The sequence below is a fragment of the Sceloporus occidentalis genome, unplaced genomic scaffold (assembly GCF_023333645.1).
Source record: "Sceloporus occidentalis isolate IW3139 unplaced genomic scaffold, rSceOcc1.0.p SCAF_1, whole genome shotgun sequence".
Taxonomy (NCBI): domain Eukaryota; kingdom Metazoa; phylum Chordata; class Lepidosauria; order Squamata; family Phrynosomatidae; genus Sceloporus; species Sceloporus occidentalis.
Window position 1 is genome coordinate 105,348,099 of NW_028316981.1, and position 18,555 is coordinate 105,366,653.

The 18,555-nt window shown below is 42.0% G+C and overlaps 1 protein-coding gene across 3 annotated transcripts in view; it reads left to right on the forward strand.

The window, feature by feature from the left end:
- The first annotated feature begins 3,838 nt into the window (after nt 1-3,838).
- Nucleotides 3,839-18,555, forward strand: part of STK32A (serine/threonine kinase 32A) — a 111,570-nt gene continuing 96,853 nt past the window's right edge. For all 3 annotated transcript variants that reach the window (XM_089531467.1, XM_089531474.1, XM_089531482.1), the window contains exons 1-2: nt 3,839-3,863; nt 15,533-15,699. In XM_089531467.1, coding sequence (XP_089387593.1) covers nt 15,648-15,699 — 52 coding nt within the window. In that variant the 5' untranslated portion in view covers nt 3,839-3,863; nt 15,533-15,647. The remainder of the gene's footprint in view (nt 3,864-15,532; nt 15,700-18,555) is intronic.

The following is an 18,555-nucleotide window of genomic DNA, read 5'->3' on the forward strand; positions in this document are numbered from 1 at the left end:
TTATTGGCGGTCTGTACAGCCTCTTAGTTATGTCTCCATAAGTTATGTAGGCAATGTAGTACATGGGCCAATAGAAACAGGAAATGTGGATTCTTGTGTGAATTGATATTTTCAAAATATATTAAATGATTATTCAGAAGCATGCTACTGGTACCGTATACAGAAATAAGCATTCTAGCAGTATTCAATAGAGCCTGATTAAGACCGTGCTTTCTGGAAAATTAGCTGTAATTAAACTATTACAGAGAATCAGCATGGTGTAGTGGTCTGACACTGGAAACTAGGGTTTGAAACCCTGCTCAGTCATGGAAACCCTCTAGGTGACCTTGTGCAATTCACACTCTCTCAGCCTTAGGCAAAGGCAAACTCTCCTTGAACAAATTTTGCCAAGAACACCCCATTGCAAGTTCATCTTAGGCTCGCTATGAGTTGGAAATGACTTTAAAGCACACAGAAACAATAACAATCAACTGCTTCAAATAGAAATAGTACAATTATGTACAGTTTTTTAAAATAAATAAAAACCAATCAATTAAAAATTTATTACAAATCAACAATATTTGCTAATGGATTTATTTGAAAAGTAGGAGGCAAAGAAAACAATAGGAACAATTCAGATAGCCATATGATTTAAATCTCAGTGGGAAAAACGGAAAATGGAACCCAATGAGTCAGTTATCCACTTAGGGTCTCTAAGCCTTTCAGCAGCTACACAGCCTTGGCCTAGAATAAAGTCGGAGGCTTCCTCCTGTCACTCTGTGGCCTCAAAGCTGCTGAATGGCTGCTTTATGAAGGGCCTTGTGTGTGTGTGCCTGTGCCTTCCAGTCACCTGTGGACCTATGGCAACCCCATGAATTTCACTGGGTTTCCTTAGGCTAGAAATACTCAAAGGTGGTGTTGCTAGTTCCTTCCTCTGAAAGATAGCTTACAGAACCTGGTATTCATTGACAGTTCCCCATCCAAGTACTAACCAGGGTTGACCAAGATCAAATGGGATCGGGTGCCTTTAGGGTATTTAGGAGTTTTGGAGGACCTTACTTGCAGGTTTTTCTCTCTGCTGTCTTCTCTAGTTGGTGCTTTTCATTCATGCATGCTTTTACTCTTTCAGATCTTGCATCCTGTCTCAGAAACACTCCATGCATACACCCATCCCTTTCAGAAACACAGAGCATTAACAAACATAAAACTGTTAGCGAAAATGCAACACTTGACCTTTAATTAAAAATACAAACAGTTGGGCAAGGAAGTGTTTTTATTTAAGCTGCTCCTGTGTAGCAGGAAACTCATTAAGAAAAGAAAAGAATGGAAGGAAAGAAAGAAAGAAAGAAAGAAAGAAAGAAAAGAAAGGGTGTATTCAAGCTCTGTTTATTTTTCTCATGCTCTGACTTTCTACGTACTTGTCTGCCACAAATAAGAAGAAAACCCAAAGTTATCACATCATTCACTTGCCAGAATGAGGGCCCACCTTGGTACTCCACATTGCTCCTCTGGAAAATGTTCTGGAGGTGGGGTACCCTGCATTCTCTTTCTGCTATACTAGTCTTTAATACAGCAACAACAGTCTATTTATATTTCAAAGTATATTACTTATTAGCTTGAATGCAAACTGGAAAAAAATTCTCCATTAGATCTGGTGTCAGATAACTTGTGCCCTAGTCTCTGAATAAGTCCCATCAGTATAGTGAGACAAATTTAATCTGTGGCCATAGCTTTATTTGATTAACCATAGCAGTATATCAGCTACACCTTACAGCATATAGAAGTTAAATATGTGCTACAAAGACATCATTAGAAAGGGACAACTCAGTCTCAATCCAGTGTCCTCCAGATGTTTGGATCCACAAGTCTCAATAGCATCTCCCTGTCTGACCAGTGCTATGGAATTATGGGATATGCTATTCAAACAAAATTAGGACTGGGAAGGGCAACTATGAAAGAGCTAGATAAAATACTAAAGTGGAAAAATGTACAGCTGAACAGTAGAGTTAGAATCATCCAAGCCATTGTATTCCCCATTACAATGTATGGATGTGAGAGTTGGACAGTGAAGAAAGCAGGTAGGAAGCAAATCCATTCATCTGAGACCTGGTGCTGGAGAAGAGTGCAGAGGATGCCATGGATGGCTAAAAAGACAAATGGTTGGGTCCTCGAATAGATCAAGGCAGAATTCTCCCTCAACTGAGGATGTTGTATTTCAGCTACATCATGGGAAGGCCTGGCTGATTGGAAAAGACCATGACTGAGGGCAGTCGAAAGAGAGGAGCACTGGTGGATAGACTCAACTGGGGAGACCATGGGCCTGGGCTTCAGGACCTGAGCAGGGAGACAGAAGATAAGGGGGCTTGGAGACATCACATTCACAGGGTTGCTATGAATCGTGGTTGACTGGAAGGCAGCTAACAACAACAACAACAACAACAACACCCAAAACATCTGAAAGGTGCCAAATTGGAAAAAGGCTGGCATGACTGCTTGACTGCCCAGCTTCCAGCACTTCTTGAACCAAGGGCTTGGTGAGTCCCAAACTTTGATCACCTAGAAAATGTTTTGGACTTCAGCTCCCAGTATTCTTGGCCCAGCTGTCTGGGGCTTCTGGGAGCTGAAGTCCAAAACATCTGGAGCACAGACGTTTGGGAATCCCTGGGACTCCCCTGAGCTCCAACTAACTCTTCTGTTCAGAAGGAAGAAGGACATCCTGAAGTATAAGGTCAGGCAAGTCCTAGATGGCAAGGTTTGGTGCCTGGATCGGAGGCTCCATTTTGGCTTCTCTCGGTGCCAGTCTTGTGCTGCAGAAGTTTGCCTTCCTCGGGGCCCCTAAGGGATGGAAGTTTGCTCCCTTTTGTAGGAACTGTATCCTTGTTGTGCCTTCTCTCAAGAGATGCCCAAGGCAGCAGGGTCTGTGGGGGCCAAAGTCCTGCCGGAGAGAGAGGGCCCTTGCCTTGCCTCTGCCAGGGAAGGCCAGGGGCCCCCGCTGGGCTCCTGCCTGGCTCTTCTCCCCCGGGGCCCTGGCCCTGCTGGCTCCTGGGGGATCCAAGGCGCCGGAGGCAGAGCAGAGCAGAGCAGTGCTGCAGGGCTGACTGGAGGCAGCGCTGAGCAGGAGCTGGAGGGCGCTCTCCTCCCGGGCCCCGGGCCCTCTGCAGCTAAGCCCAGCCAGCCAGGCAGCCTTGGCAGCAGGAGGTCCAGGGAGAGGGGGCTGCCCGGGGCCAGGGCTCCCAGGAGGGGAGGGACCACTTGGAGCAAGGCTGGAAAGTGCTGATCTGCCATAAGTAAATAAACAAACAAATATCCACGCCAACCCTCCAGCCCCAATCCTTCTCCAGAGCGACCCGTTCAAAGTCCCCTCTGGCTTGCTTTGCGTTGGGTGGTCTGCAGCTGGAGGGCTCTTGCCAAGGCCAGCAGGAGCCCCTCCGCAGCGGGAAGAGTCCCATCATCCACCCCCTCCCTCCCTCCCTTTCTCCTTCTCTCTGACTTTCTTGGCTGTCCTTTGGGCGCCTTCGCAAGCCTGGTCTGGTCTGCTTGCTTTCTCTCCAGCCCCCCTCCTCCTCCTCTGTGACCACTGCAGGCTCCTCCTGCAAGCTGCAAAAGGGAAACTTCCCTGCAATAGAGAGAAGGGAAGCAGGCTGGGGCTCTTCTTCCTCCTCCTCCTCCTCCTCCTCCTCCTCCTCTGCCTCTTCCTCCTGCTGCCAAGCTGCCCTTGCCTCTTGCAGAAGGGATCCTGCCAACCTTGGACTCTCTTCCTCCTCCTCCTCCTCCTCCTCCTCCTCCTCCTCCTCCTCCTCCTCTTCTTCTTCTTTCTGCCTCCTCCTTCTGCAAAGCTTCAGGTGCCTCTCTCTTGTGGCTCTTGCTCTCCTTCCCGGACCAAGGTAAGAAGAAGCAGCAGCCGAAGAGGAAGAGCCCAGGGAGCTTTCCTTCTGCTCCATGCTTTCCACCCTCTTGATCCCTCCTGGACCTGATGGGGCTGGGCTTGGGAGCCTGCAACCTGGGGGGGGGGGGGAGAGTTAACTTTTGTCCCCCTTTATCCCCCTACTTAAAGCTCCTTGGAGTGTTTGCCCAGCTCCAGCGAGAACTCTGGCTGCAGTTGCTTTGGTCCAAGGAGCCCTCTGTCTGGGCTATATTTATCCTGGGGAGAAGCCAGGTCTCTCAAGCCCCCCAAGGGCTTGCCCCCCTTGGCTGGAAGGCTCCCGGGGGATGGCAGGGAAAGGGCAGGGGGGCACTGGGAGGATCGCTGCCAGGGGATCAGGGGGAGCAAAGGGTTTCAACTATCCGGAATGCTTCCTGATAACTAGATCTTTGCAGAGCAGGGGGAAGACAGATTTTTGGAATCCACTCTGCGTTGGATCATTTAGTTTTGAATCCAGTCCAGTGCCCAGAGTTTAGACTTTAAAAAAAAATAGAATAGAAAAGCCCCATGATCAGTTTCTTCCTTACAAGGTCCCTACATGATCAGCATCCTCACAAACTTTTTAAACCAACAAACAATAACACAACATATATCTATATCTATACATTAAAAAACAACATAAATTATTTCCCCCAAACTTTGGATAATATCATTGCAATCCTTGTTTGGTCCTTGTTTTCTCTCCTGAGATATTTAGCACAGATGGTTATATTGCAACTCCATTTTTGGTTTCTTGTTTTGCTCGCTTTAAGCCACTGGATAACTGTTTGTGCATGCGCATGTGTGCTTGAAGTGTGCTCTTCATCTTGGCAGAGTGGGACGCATGGGGTCTTCATGAGGGCATCGTCTCTAAAACATATGGCTGTTTTAATCAATAGTTTTGATTGACTGCCATGCTAAGTTGCCTCCTGCCCCTTTCCTTTCTCCAGTTATTAGTCTACTGTTCCATTAACGGAGCCACCAACATCATGATCAATAAAGGGATAACATTTGAGCATTAAAAAGATGGAGCCCTGTGGAGAGATTCCAGGACTCATTAATAAGGTTCGACATTGTACTGAAATGTAATAAAAAGGCCATACGAAGACAAGGGCTGACAGATTCCAGTTATCTAAAGAATTAACATGGAATTAAAAATTAGTATGGTGTTTTTCAAAGTCCAGGACTTTACCCATTGACTGTTTTTCATTAAGCCATAACATTTTTGAATGAGAAAACACATTGCTCAACACATTTGTCCTTTTCAAATTATCTGAATATTAAACCAAGAAGTATTTATTCTGATCACCATTCTATGCTAGGGGGGAAATTAAAGTTGTAATACAGAGGTAATAAATAAGATAACTCTTCTGTAAAAGCTAAGAGGCTGTAATCCTAAACAATATCACTAGAGGATAGGTCCCATTGAATCCAGTGGGACTTACTTTTGAGAAAGCATATTTATGATTGCTCTGAGAAATAGAAAACTGGGGTGAGGAGTAACAGGGGTTTTTAATGGGACTGTGTACATTTAAGATGCGCAGTATCCTAGGAAGTGTCCAAACTTATCTCCCCACCTGCCAAAAAATTATTCTCACAGTTTCCAGAAAGGCAAGACATTAATCCCTCCTGAGATTTTTGTGTCAGTAATGTGCTAGCAGGGAAATGAATACCAGAGCCTATATGTATGTTCCTATATAACCAGCACATATAAATGGTATGGCAACTGACTTTTATAGCTGCTTATAATGAGTCATAATGTTAGTATCCAGGTTGACAGATGTTATCACTGCATAGTGTTATGTACGATTATGTGTTTTCCCTTATCAGCAGACCAGGAGAAGTACCCAAAGGCTTTTACTGCAATGAAATAGAAGGGTTTTTTCCCCCAGTTCTGCAAGGTGTTTTTTTAATTGTTACTATCATAATTCATTAAACAAATTCTCCTTTTTTCAAGGTGTGCCTTCTTTCCTTAGTTAGCATTAAAAGAGAGAGAGGGCAAATGGAAGAAGGTCCTAAAATTTAGATTTAACCTCCTAATGCAGGGTTTCTCAACCAGGGTCCCCTGGAACACTAGGGTTTCATGAAAGGTTGCTAGAGGTTCCACAAAAGACTGTGATTGGGGACATAAACATTTCATTTTTAGTTTTAGATATAATAAACTTATGCATGGATTTCCTGAGACCTGAAAATTATTTTGAGGATCCTTCCCCCCAAAAGTTGAGAAAGTCTCTATTAATGATATGGGCTGTTTAGTTCACTAGAGCAAACTTTCTCATCCACTGTCAGCCCAAAATGCATTTCTAAAACAGAGTTTCATTAGGGGGTGTGTGTCTCTGCGGTTATGTACCTTCAAGTTGTTTCTGACTCATTGTGACCCTAAGGCAAACCTATTATGGAGGGAGTTTGTTCAGAGGGGGTTTGCCCTTCTCTTCCTCTGAGGCTGAGAGAGTGTGACTTGCCCAAGGTCATCCAGTGGGTTTCCATGGCTGAGCAGGGATTCAAACCCTGATCTCCAGAGTCACAGTCCAGTGCTGAAAGCACTGTGCAATGTTTGCTCTCTTCATTGTAGTAGCCTAAATGTAATAGGTTTGGAGATTCATTCCTTTTCTTAAGATTTTGAAAATACATGGGATAGAGAACTCACTAATGAATGATAGTGGTTTCTGTATTGCCCAGAATTCTTGAGTCTCAATTCTAACTGAAAAAAGTAGCTTCTTGGGATCTTAGGCTTTCCCATTTCTTGTTGCTGGGATCTTTTGCATGCACAGCACACACTCTTTATCGCCCAGGTCTCTTAGATTCTGCATTCTCCTCTTGCACTTTGTTCTCCTCTAGTACTGATCTCCCTCAAAATTTCCCTGAGCACTTTTAGCTCAAACTGGGCCTTGCATCTTGCAAGTCCATGCTGTGATGGTTGCAGTGTATTCATTTTATTACCAGGTTGAAAGTGAGTGCATAGTTTACACTGTAATAATCTTAATGCCAATAAAATGTTGTTTTTAAAAGTTGAAGTGAATTGCTTTTGCAATCTTTGTCCTATTCCTGGTTCACATAATGTAAGGATGGAACGGGCAGGCGGGAAGGAGTGGCCCGAGGCCGGTTTGGCCAAAAGCGGATTGGGATTGTGCCGACTGCACAGGCCGCTCCCAAAGTGGGCCCAACCTGCACCATCAAGAGCGAGATTATCCCAATTTCTTTTTGCTTTTCTTTTGCTTTTTGGATTAGAGCACAGCACCAGTGTGGATTTGGGCTGCTTTGGAGGTGTGCATCGTTTGAATGCCATTCCCCCAAAGCAGCCGGAAACTGCTTCATTTGGCCCATTTGTTCTGGGCCATGGTCTGAACCGTGTTGGTAGTTCCTATTAGAATAGACCCATTGAATCAGTGGAATTTACATATATGTTGACTGACAGTTCAAGAGTTGATTCAGCAGGTCTGTTCTAGCTGAGACTAGCCAGTGGGTTCAAGCCAATGTTTTCCTCTGTATGTGAACAAACTGCATTTGGATATGAGCACTGGGGCATCAGAGATGGCTGGCAAATAAATAAAAAAAGATGGAGGGGAAATAAACATGCCATCAATGGCTATGTAAATGGCTCTGAGTCTCATCTATGATATTTCAGATAATATGGTTAAACATAAGCATGCTGATCATCATTCTGGGAATGTTTGGTGCTGTAACTGTGTTGAAACTTCAGTACCTGTGGGTCTGATCTGTGCTTGATTGAACAGCTACTGGAAGGTCAGGTGCTCTGAACCTAAAGGATCTAGAGGCTAAATACAAGAAATAATATATTGTGTGAAAATGTGATCCTTATAATGCAGATCTGAACAGCACAATCATTATTTAATGCATCAGAAGTATGTAGTTTATTGTTTGATTTGAAGGTGAATTATGGACATTTTTTTCAAAAAAATGTCAGCCAGACATTTCCTTCTGCAAGGAATCTCAAAGATTCATCCTGCAGAAAGCTTGAAATAATTTCATGAGCCTATTTCCTAGTGCCTGAATGGTCCCTAGCATCATCCAAAACATTCATTTTCCCTTCCTGTTTATTCCTTTCTTAAGTCTCCCCTGGGAAGAGTCAAAGGAAGAAGCTGAAGAGTATCTCTTCACAACTTTCATTTTCTCAAGAGGGGAAGGCAAGAGCAGCAGCTTCTTCTTGAATAGCACTTCGTGAGGACATACTTGACTGGTTTGTACCTTTTCCAGTGTTTTTAGACCATAGTCCAGTGCAGTCTTGTGTGCATGTAAATGTGATGGAAAACAGTGCTGCATAGATGTAATTACCTACTGATGTGGCATAAATAATAGGAACTGAGACTGAAGTGTATATGATTTTAAGGTCTTGTCCATTGTTTTTGATTTATGTTGCGATTTTGCTTTGAAGGCACTAGAGCAACTTGGTTGATCTGCAGCTGTGATATTTAGATGGTGGCAAAGAACAGAAGGGGGTTGTAAGAGAGAATGGAAAGGGGTAATAGTATCTTGAACAAAAAAATGGCAGAAATTGGGACCAGAAGTGGAATTTGTTATTTATTTAGAAAGTTAGCATTGTATTCCTGGACTAATGGCACTTGAACTGATGTACAAAGTGAATAAAAAAATAAAATAAAATTACAGAATAAAAAACATTATATAAGAGAAAATCAAAAGCCGCCCTGATCGAAGGAAGGGCGGCATATAAATAAAATTTTTATTATTATTATTAAAACATTAGAATAAATAGTAGACTCAAAAGATCTATTAATCAGAATCCATAACGATCAGCAATAAATAAAATAAAATAAAGGTATGTCTGCCTTTATTAAATGAATAAATTACACATAGAAGTTAAGAGATTAAAAGTGATTAAGAGGGATATCCTTTTTTTACTATTTTCTGCTGGTGAAAGCATGTAAAATCATATCGAAGTGTCTTGGTTAGACAGACCCCTTCACCAGAAAGATACCTATTAGTCAGCTATGCAGGGCTAACAAAGTTGCAGGGCTGTCACTTCCTAGGCAGATATTAGCATAAAGAAAAAGTATACAAACACATAAAACCCAAACTTAATGTCCAGCAGAACAAGGTAAGCTAAAGCCATTGCCTAGCCAACAGAAAAAGAATTGAAATAGAGGTTTGATCTTGTGTGCGAACAATTCATGCTGGTTGCTAAACCATAATCCTTCTTGAGCTGAGTAAAAAGCCTGTTCAGGTTATATTCTCTGAATAGGATTCATATAATGTTTGGCTTCATATGCTTCTGTACCAGGTGAATAAATCTCCCTTATCTTTAGTAGCGTTTTCAGTCAATTTCTTCTTTCTTTCTTTCTTTCTTTCTTTCTTTCTCATTTTCTTTGATACATTTAGAACTCTTTTCATTGCCCCCACTCTGACTTTGTAATGATTTTCAGCCAACCAAAGGAGTCCATTGTCTGCAAAGTCTTAACTGCTTACCGGAATGAATTGGCCATTCTCATCCCAGCCCGAATCCCAGAAAAATTTCAACTGGATTTCCTGACCATAAGTGCAACCTTGTTTGCAGCACTTTCTGAATATCTGATGCTCCTGCTGATTTAGTTGGTGAGCACACTGCAACTCTATCACAGCCATAGTGACCAAACTGACAACATGCACAGCAGTTTTCTGAGTGATTCTTAAAGTACAAAACCTGCTCGTTAAGGAACTGGGGCCTTCCTCACAAGTCTGCTAGAGATAGTGGCATCACTAAGGTTGGTGTTACTCCAATGCAGTAACTCATGCACACACCCCAGCTACCCTCATCCACAAGCCAGATCACTTCTGCCATTTTTGCAGAGGGCTGCTTCTGCCACCTGGCAGCCTTTTTTTCTGTTCAGCAAGGAGCCCTTCAGACCCGAAAGGATCTCCTAGGTGGCAGCAACACCCTACCCACACCAGTGGCCACAGCCAACTGATGGCAAAAGTGCCCTGCAGAGTCCCTGTCCTGGGAGGAAGGTGGGATATAAATAAATAGAATCATCATCATCATCACCATCATCATCATCTTGGGACAGAGAGGAGCAACCCCCCACTGAGTCTTCACTCCCCTGGGAGGTGCCACCTGGTGCATTCTGAACCCCCTGCACTGTCTTAGTGACGGCCCTGGGTATAAAATGAAGGTAAGATTAAGTAAGCCATGTGCCTCAGAGGCAGACCCTTATCACAGTGTTCCCTGTCTTTCCTTTCCTTCCTATCAAAGGCAGCTATGCCACCGTGCAACAGGGAAAAGTGAGCAGGCAGCACCATGAGGAGGGCAGTTGAAGGCAGGAATAAGTGTTCTAAGGAAGCAGGAAGACTGCTGGGCACTTATTCAGCACCACTTCCAAAAGAATGCCACAGACCACTTTCTTCCTGTTGAATGGTCAGTTCTCCCCTTTTTATTTTAAAACTTGTGAGTCAGGCTGTTTGGTTTAATTTTACTAAAAGTGTTTTAGAATTGCCTCTCAAAGACATGATAGAACAACACATAGACCTTGCTTCTTTTATTTACTGAGCCCACCATGCCTTTCTTATAAAGAAGAAATGCCCTATTTGGGCTGGGTAACTATGCCAAAATACAAGAAGTCTTTCTCCTTGGCAAGGTTTAATATTCTCCCTGCTAATTTATGAGGCAGAAGATACAATAAGAACCCAATGAACAAGTGAAGGTGCTGCCGTAACAAAACTGAAGTTCAATCCATCTTACATGTATTCTTTCATTGTGATTACTATCAAGACACGAGGAAAGACCTAATATTCCCAATTATTTGGCTTTTCTCAAGTCGCTCCACTGAATTTCCTTTAATTATTTTGCTCAAAGTTTCCAAAAGATGGTTTACAGAGTAGACAGCATTAAAAAAAATCTGGCATTTTTTACTAGATCACTTATAACAGAATAATGTTAACTGTATTTGATACACAACTGAATTGTTTAGTTGTTTCAGTATTTAGACATTTTATTGTATATTGTATACTTTTTATGAAATGTGTCTTTTAAGCTGAGGGTTTTATGGTCTTTTGACTGTAAGTAAATATGATTGGTATATGATAAAGAGTTCTGTGTTGTCCTAAAGGCTAACAGAGTTTACTGGTGCCAGGTTTTTATTGGTGATGAATTGAGCTGCAATCCACAAAACTTTGTACCAGTGAAATTTGTTAGCATCTGATGAAGTGCGCTGCAGTCCACAAAAGCTTATGCCAAATTACACTGGTTAATCTATAAAGTGCCACAAGACTGTTTTGTTTTTCCTGGAACAGAGTCAGACGGCTACCCTTCTACAAATTGAATTTCACTTTATGTGGCTAGAAATATTGTTTTAAAGACAGGAACAAATGTTGCAATAGCATTTTGTTGCATCCACAGTTTCTCCTGTTAGAAATGTTTCCTGAATATTGAATCAGGAAGTACTGTAGTTAATGTGCTCTTTGATAGAAGGAGGCATCTGATAAGATTTGATACATAATGTTGTAAATCTCCTAATAATAGTTAAGATGCAAAAACTGCTATCTTACATCGTATGTGTACTCTGACAATATTGCACATTATCCAGATTTACTTTTAGATGACTTATTATAAATCTACTTCAAACCTTGGGTTTCCAGTTGTGGTTGCAATGGGAACTCTCACTACTGTTAAGTACTGTCAGCTTTAAATGACTAAAGCCAGTCAGTGAAGTAAGTGGGGAGTTTGGGCCAGAGGAAAAGGGAGTGCCCTTGTCTCACACTAGATATCTTAAACATGGAGGGGGAGCTTTGTAATGTTATATTTGCAAATATATTTGCATTATATTTGTAATGTTATATTTGCAATCTGCATTAAAGGGCCTTTAAAGTTTAAATTTTGAATTAAAATTTGCATTTGGAAAAAATGGAATTGGAGTTTTGTGTGTACTATGTGAATGAGCAGCAGTGTTGTAGTGGCTGAGTGTTGGACTAATATTCTTAGAGCCCCCTTCACCCATCGAAACCCACTGGGTCACCCAGCCTATAAGGAAGACAATGGCAAACCTCCTCTGATTAAATCTTACTAAGAAAACCTTATTTTTATCCTATTGTATTTTAGTGTTTTTAAATTATGACTATCCTATATTGCAGTTTTTTCATTGGGATGGGGGGTTGGGAAGGGATTAATTTTGAATTTTATTGTATTTTTACTGTTGTAACCCACCAAGATTCCTCATGATTGGGTGCGCTATAAATAAATCTATTATTATTATTATTATTATTATTATTATTATTATTGGCCCACCGTAAATCAGAGTCAACTTGAAGGAAAGTAACAGCACGACCACAGTGGTATCTTTTTTGTTGAATCTTATTACTGTACACCACTGTTCATATTGGATGGATAAAACTGCTAACCAAGGGGGCTATGAAAGCATTTATTTTAAGAGTTTTCATACGTGGTTTGCCCCAACGTGGCTGTCACCAATGTTGGTGGTGTTTAGTTAAATATGAATTTCATTACAATTATGGTCAGTTTGCAAGCTCAAATTTTGTTCTTCCTGCTACCTTTTTAAAAGTCTCTATATTCACATTTTAATTGAATGTTACAACTGGGAATTGTTTATAGGAGATCATTGTTAATAGCCACTACATCACATTCCATGTGTATTTCTTTTGTATCAACACCTTTACTCTTCTGTTTCCCCAATAGAGCAGGTTATGGCTGCCAGGCAGAGAGTACATTCAGGCTCTCATGTGAGAATCTGAGCTAGAAGAGGCTAATGATTGTATGACCCAAAGCTTGGAAGTAACTAGTTGCATATTGTACTGGTAACTTGTGGTTATTTTCTTTTCCCCCTCAATAAGAAACATATAGCTGCACCAATTACAGTCAACTGAATGTGGGATAATGTCACTCCTTTTGGATTGTAAACGTACTCTTTTACAAGAGTTATGGGATCCTAGATTCACTAAATAATGTAGGCATATGGATCTGAACATCATCATTTTCCTTCTTCTGTATGATTTTTAACACCTTTGCCTAATGAAGAAGCCAGTGGAGTTTTGAAAGCTTATATGGTGTATTTTGTGTGCATGCGTGTGTTCGTTAGGAGTCCGAATAAAAGGCATTACTGTTTTGTGGATTTTGTTGCATCAAACTTTGGTAACCGTAACTAATTGCTTTTAAAAAGTAGCCTTCAGGCTCTGATAACAGCCAGACTTTTCACATCATACAGACATTCAAATTATAGCATTTCACAATCTGAGAAAGAAGAAACAAGTTTGCAATACACCATAAAGAGTGTACAGGAGGACACTAATCTGTCTTTTACTGGGTCAGAATATTTATCCATCTAGCCCAGTAATATCTACTCATGCAAGAGACTTTTGGGATCTCAGTGTTTGTTTGTTTGTTTGTTTTACAATAATGTGTTGCTGAAACTTAGAATCCCAGAACTTGGAGAAACCAGTTTTTTGGGCAACAGCTCCGAACAGCTTCCAGCCAGTATTGCCATGTTGGCAGGAAAAAACCTCCCCATTCTTCTTTTAAGCAAGCACTTCATCATTTGCATTCGCATATGCAAGGTCGAGACCATATTAATTATGTTTACACCTAGGTGCTTGAAGTTCTGTTATTGCTTCCAAGTGCAGTAACAGACAATCCTTCACCCAGCAGACTGCAGAAGATGCAATGAATCATACTATTGTAGGGAAAAATATCTAGCTTGATTATAAATTGCTTGTGCATAAATATCTCATAAAATAGTTATTGGTTGTTTGGATGATTAAAGGGGGGCAGTTTTGTATAAAATTTGTGTCTCCATATGCATGGATTTGTTGGTTTTTTCCCTCCAGAAACTTATTATTATTACTTTCTTTGAATACTTTTTTTCAGATAAAATATTTAATTTCCACCTAGCTGATGTCTAGTTGAAACCAGCAGAAGTGAGATTAAACAGTGGTGGTGCTGGTAGTAATAGTAGCGGTGGGACATTCTCTGTTTCTTATGTTTGGTACCAAGCAGGGTGCAGATTTTCATAAACATTTGGGAGTTATGCCAAGAAGAATCCATTATGTGGTTGTTTTAAAACAGACAGCAAGAAGACAGCCACATGGGTTGAAACATGTGAAGAGACAGAGTTCACTTTGCTGAGTGTAGTCTGGAAGAACAAAAAAATGTTTACTTGCAGGAGTAAGAGAAATACATGTTAGCAATGTTTCTGTGGCTTGTTACCCAAAAAAGTGGGGTGGGGGACTGAGGGCCAGTGTCTCCTTAAATGTTGAGAGAATTGCTTAACTCAAGGAGGCTTGTGAGAGGATGGGTAATTTAAGGATCGTTTTCACCTGCATATATACCAGTACTAACTGTGGGGGACTCTAGGGCCTGTTACAGACTGCCAAAATAAAGCTGCTTCAGGTCTCTTTGGAGGTATGCTATTTAAATGATGCATGGGTCCTAAGAGTCCGGAGGTTGCGCCAAAGCCACACTCCATTCCTAAGCACTGGAGTGCAGCTTTGGTGCAGCTTCTGAATTCTTAGGACCCATGCATCATTTAAACAGCATACCTCCAAAGAGACCCGAAGCAGCTTTATTTTGGCAATCTGTAACAAGCCTAGGTTTGGTTATTATAAGAAGTTTTTTATTTGGAAATATGCAAGAGTGCAATCAAACACACAATGGTAATTCAAACAGCAACACCATAAAGACCAAACAGAAAAAGAGATATTGAATTTGGATTGCTGAGACTTAAGGTTGTAGAGGGGGTAATATTTACCTGTACTGAAGAGGAAACCACAGAAAGCAGGGTGCGACTCAGACAGTGTCTGAGGGTGACACAGTGAGTGGAAGGGCCTCTGTGCGCACACAAAGCTTTTGCTGGGGATGATATTTTTATCTGATTTCCTAGCCCCCCCCCCCCCCCCCCAAAGTGCTAGTGCTATTCTGCAATGCAACAAAGACCTAATGGTCTTCTCAGGAAATTGACAATGGGATTCTGGAATGACTTATGTCTTTAACTCTGGAGTAACAAAAACATTGATTGGATTTAGGACAACCTGAAAATGTTGGTTGGGAACATGGCAGGGGGTAAATAGGAAGTATGGTCTTACTCACCTTTGCCTTTTCCTCCAGTGCAAGAGGATATGAAGAAAGCTTGGAGGGAGGATGGAGTGACCCATTTAGCTTTTATCTTGGTTTTCCCTGAGTGCTTCACATGTCTTCAGATCTACATGCCTTTCCCATGAGGAAGTTTTCTGGTGTTCCAGAGGTCATAGTGACCTTTTAAGAAAATGCTTGACTCCAGATATGAAAATATGGAAACCCCATATAGGGTGAGGGGTGTCAGGTATGCTGACACAGAAGACTAAATATCTCAAAAAACTGCAAATCCCAAAATTCCATAGCACTGAGCCATAGCAGTTACAGCAGCATTTAATGAGAATGATGATGGTAAGGACATGATTGTGTTTGAAGTCTCCTTTTCAAGTCCCACTGGGGTGGGAATCACATAGCCCTCCTGATGTTTACTGGACTGCAGGTCCCAGCAGCCCTAGCTGCAAACTGTATTAATTCTGCAGTGTAGAAACAGTCTGTGTCCTTAAGTGGCTCTTTTCTTCCTCCTGTTTGTATTATATTAACAGTTATCAAGATGTTATGTATTTGTGAGCTTTTCATATCTGTTGGCTGCCACTGTGCTGAACTATCTTTCTTTTATTCTCCAGGGTCCACTGGGACTAGCGGCCACACATCTTTGAAGTGTGAGTGAGATAATAACTTTGCCCAAAGCTGGTTATACCAAAGGATGATGTAAGTGCAGAGCTTCCAGCCAAATCCAAAATGGGTGCTAACACCTCCAGCAAGTCACCAGCCTTTAATGAGAATGATGATGGTAAGGACATGATTGTGTTGAAGTCCCCTTTTCAAGTCCCACTAGGGGTGGGAATCATGTAGCTGTCCCAATATTACTGGACTGCAGGTCCCAGCAGCCCTAGGCAGCAGAGCAAATGAGAGTTGCAGTCTTGCAACATTTGGAGAGTGGCATGATTCACATCCCTCAGTGAGTCACTAGAAAGAAGATACATTTATGAAAACCCCTGATGCAGTTCTCAATGAAGATCTGACACCCAGTTGAAGGCCAAACATTGGTCTTGATTTCATCTTATTTATTTAGGATATCTTTTCAGCTTCCTTTGTTTTGTTAACTCTTCGTTTGGGAGCTAACTGAATATCTGGGCTGATGTTATGGGTGGTAATGTGATTTGCAGTCTGATGCTTTTGGGATGTCTGTCTTTGAAGCTGTGGGCTGTGACTAAGCCTGTGGAGAAGCAGGACCAGAAGCAGGCAACACTGCTATTGGCAGCAAATGATGTTGCCCTTGGAGGATACTAGTTCTCCCCTTACTTCTTGCAAGAGAACTTTTAATGGGGTGGCCATTCAATTAATCAATTATCTGTGACCCCAGGCTCTGCTTTTGAAGCCACGTAGAATTTAGTTTTTAAAAACACAGCTTTCCTCTCAGGTAGAACAAATTCACAGCTGGAGCTGTGTGAAACATAATGTACTGTGTGATGAAAAGGCTTATTGAGTAAGATGCTGGGAGCAGCTTTGTATAGGTCTGTTTCTCTCCTCTCCATGGAATCCTTCTGGCATTACCTCTAGCAGTGTTGCTTCTCATTCAAATGCTTGGTAGTCCTGGAAGTCTGTGTTCACAGGAACAGAGTCCATGGTGTAATCTCACCTTTCTAGTTTCCTTCCCTGGTATTTCAGAGTACATAAATTAGATGTTTCAGTTGTCATAGATTTAAGTGGATCGACTCTAAGTATTATGAAGAATTATTATCAAGGATTTCTTAATCTAGTTTACTATTTTTACATGTGTGTGTGTGTGTGTGTGTGTGAGAGAGAGAGAGAGAGAGAGAGCGCATAAGTGAAAGAGTAGGAAAGAGAGAGAGAGATAAAAGTCAGATGAGAATGCTAAAAAGGATGTCATATTAGGATCCATAGTAGCATAGCAGAAGAAGGATTTTCTCATGCATTGTTTGTAGGTTAAAGATCGCTGTAGCTATGCTGATGGCAAAGAACATATAGATAGAACTTATAGGGGGAAAAAGAGAAGATGGTTTTAAAAGATACAGTGATATTTCTCAAAGCCAATTTATTCTGATATAGGGCCCGAACATACTTTGAAGGTATGCTGTTTAAATGATGCATGCGTCATAAGAGGCCGAAAGCCACGCCAAATGTACGCTCCAGTTCTAAGGACAGGAGCACAGCTTTGGCACAGCTTCTGGCCTCTTAAGATGCGTGTGTCATGTAAACAGCAAAGTGACCCAAAGCACATTTATTTTGACCCAACTGTTTCGGCCCATAGAAATATATATGCATATGGGGGGAGAGAGAGAGAGAGAGAGAGAGAGAGAGAGAGAGTCATACCATTATACCACCTCGAAAATACCCAATCTCATCTGATTTCAGAACCCAGGCAGGGTTGGTCCTGGTTATTATTTCATAGAATCATAGAATCATAGAGTTGGAAGAGACCGCAAGGGTCATCCAGTCCAACCCCCTGCCATGCAGGAAATCACAATCAAAGCATCCCCAACAGATGGCCATCCAGCCTCCGTTTGAAGACCTCCAAGGAGGGAGACTCCACTACACTCCGGGGGAGTTTGTTCCACTGTCGGACAGCCCTTACTGTCAGGAAGTTCCTCCTAATGTTGAGGTGGAATCTCTTTTCCTGCAGCTTGCATCCATTGCTCCGGGTCCTAGTCTCCGGAGCAGCAGAAAACAAGCTTGCTCCCTCCTCAATATGACATCCCTTCAAATATTTAAACAGGGCTATCATATCACCTCTTAACCTTCTCTTCTCCAGGCTAAACATCCCCAGCTCCCTAAGGCGTTCCTCATAGGGCAAGGTTTCCAGACCTTTCACCATTTTAGTGGCCCTCCTTTGGACACGCTCCAGTTTCTCAATGTCCTTTTTGAATTGTGGCGCCCAGAACTGGACAGGTGGGGCCTGACCAGAGCAGAATAGAGTGGAACTATTACTTCCCTTGAGCTAGACACTATACTTCTACTGATGCAGCCTAAAATCGCATTGGCCTTGTTAGCTGCTGCATCGCACTGTTGACTCATGTTCAACTTGTGGTCTACTTGGACTCCTAAGTCCCTTTCACATGTAGTCTCCTTAAGCCAGGTGTCCCCCATCCTATATCTGTGCATTTCATTTTTTCTCCCTAAGTGCAGTACCTTACATTTCTCCCTGTTGAAGTTCATTCTGTTAGCTGTGGCCCAGCTTTCTAGTCTATTCAGGTCATTTTGAATTTTGATCCTGTCCTCTGGAGTATTAGCTGTTCCTCCTAATTTGGTGTCATCTGCAAATTTGATAAGTATTCCCCCAATTTTTTCCTCCAAGTCATTGATAAAGATGTTGAACACTACTGGGCTCAGGACAGAGCCCTGTGGGACCCCACTGGTCACGTCTCTCCAGGATGAAAAGGAGCCATTGTTGAGCACCCTTCGGGATCGTCCGGTCAACCAATTACAAATCCATGTAACAGTTGCCTTGTCTAGTCCACATTTCACTAGTTTGTTTGCAAGAATGTCATGGGGAACTTTGTCAAAGGCCTTACTGAAATCAAGATATACTATATCCACAGCATTCCCTTCATCTACCAAGCTGGCAATTTTATCAAAGAAACAGATTAGATTTGTCTGGCATGACTTGTTTCTCTGAAACCCATGT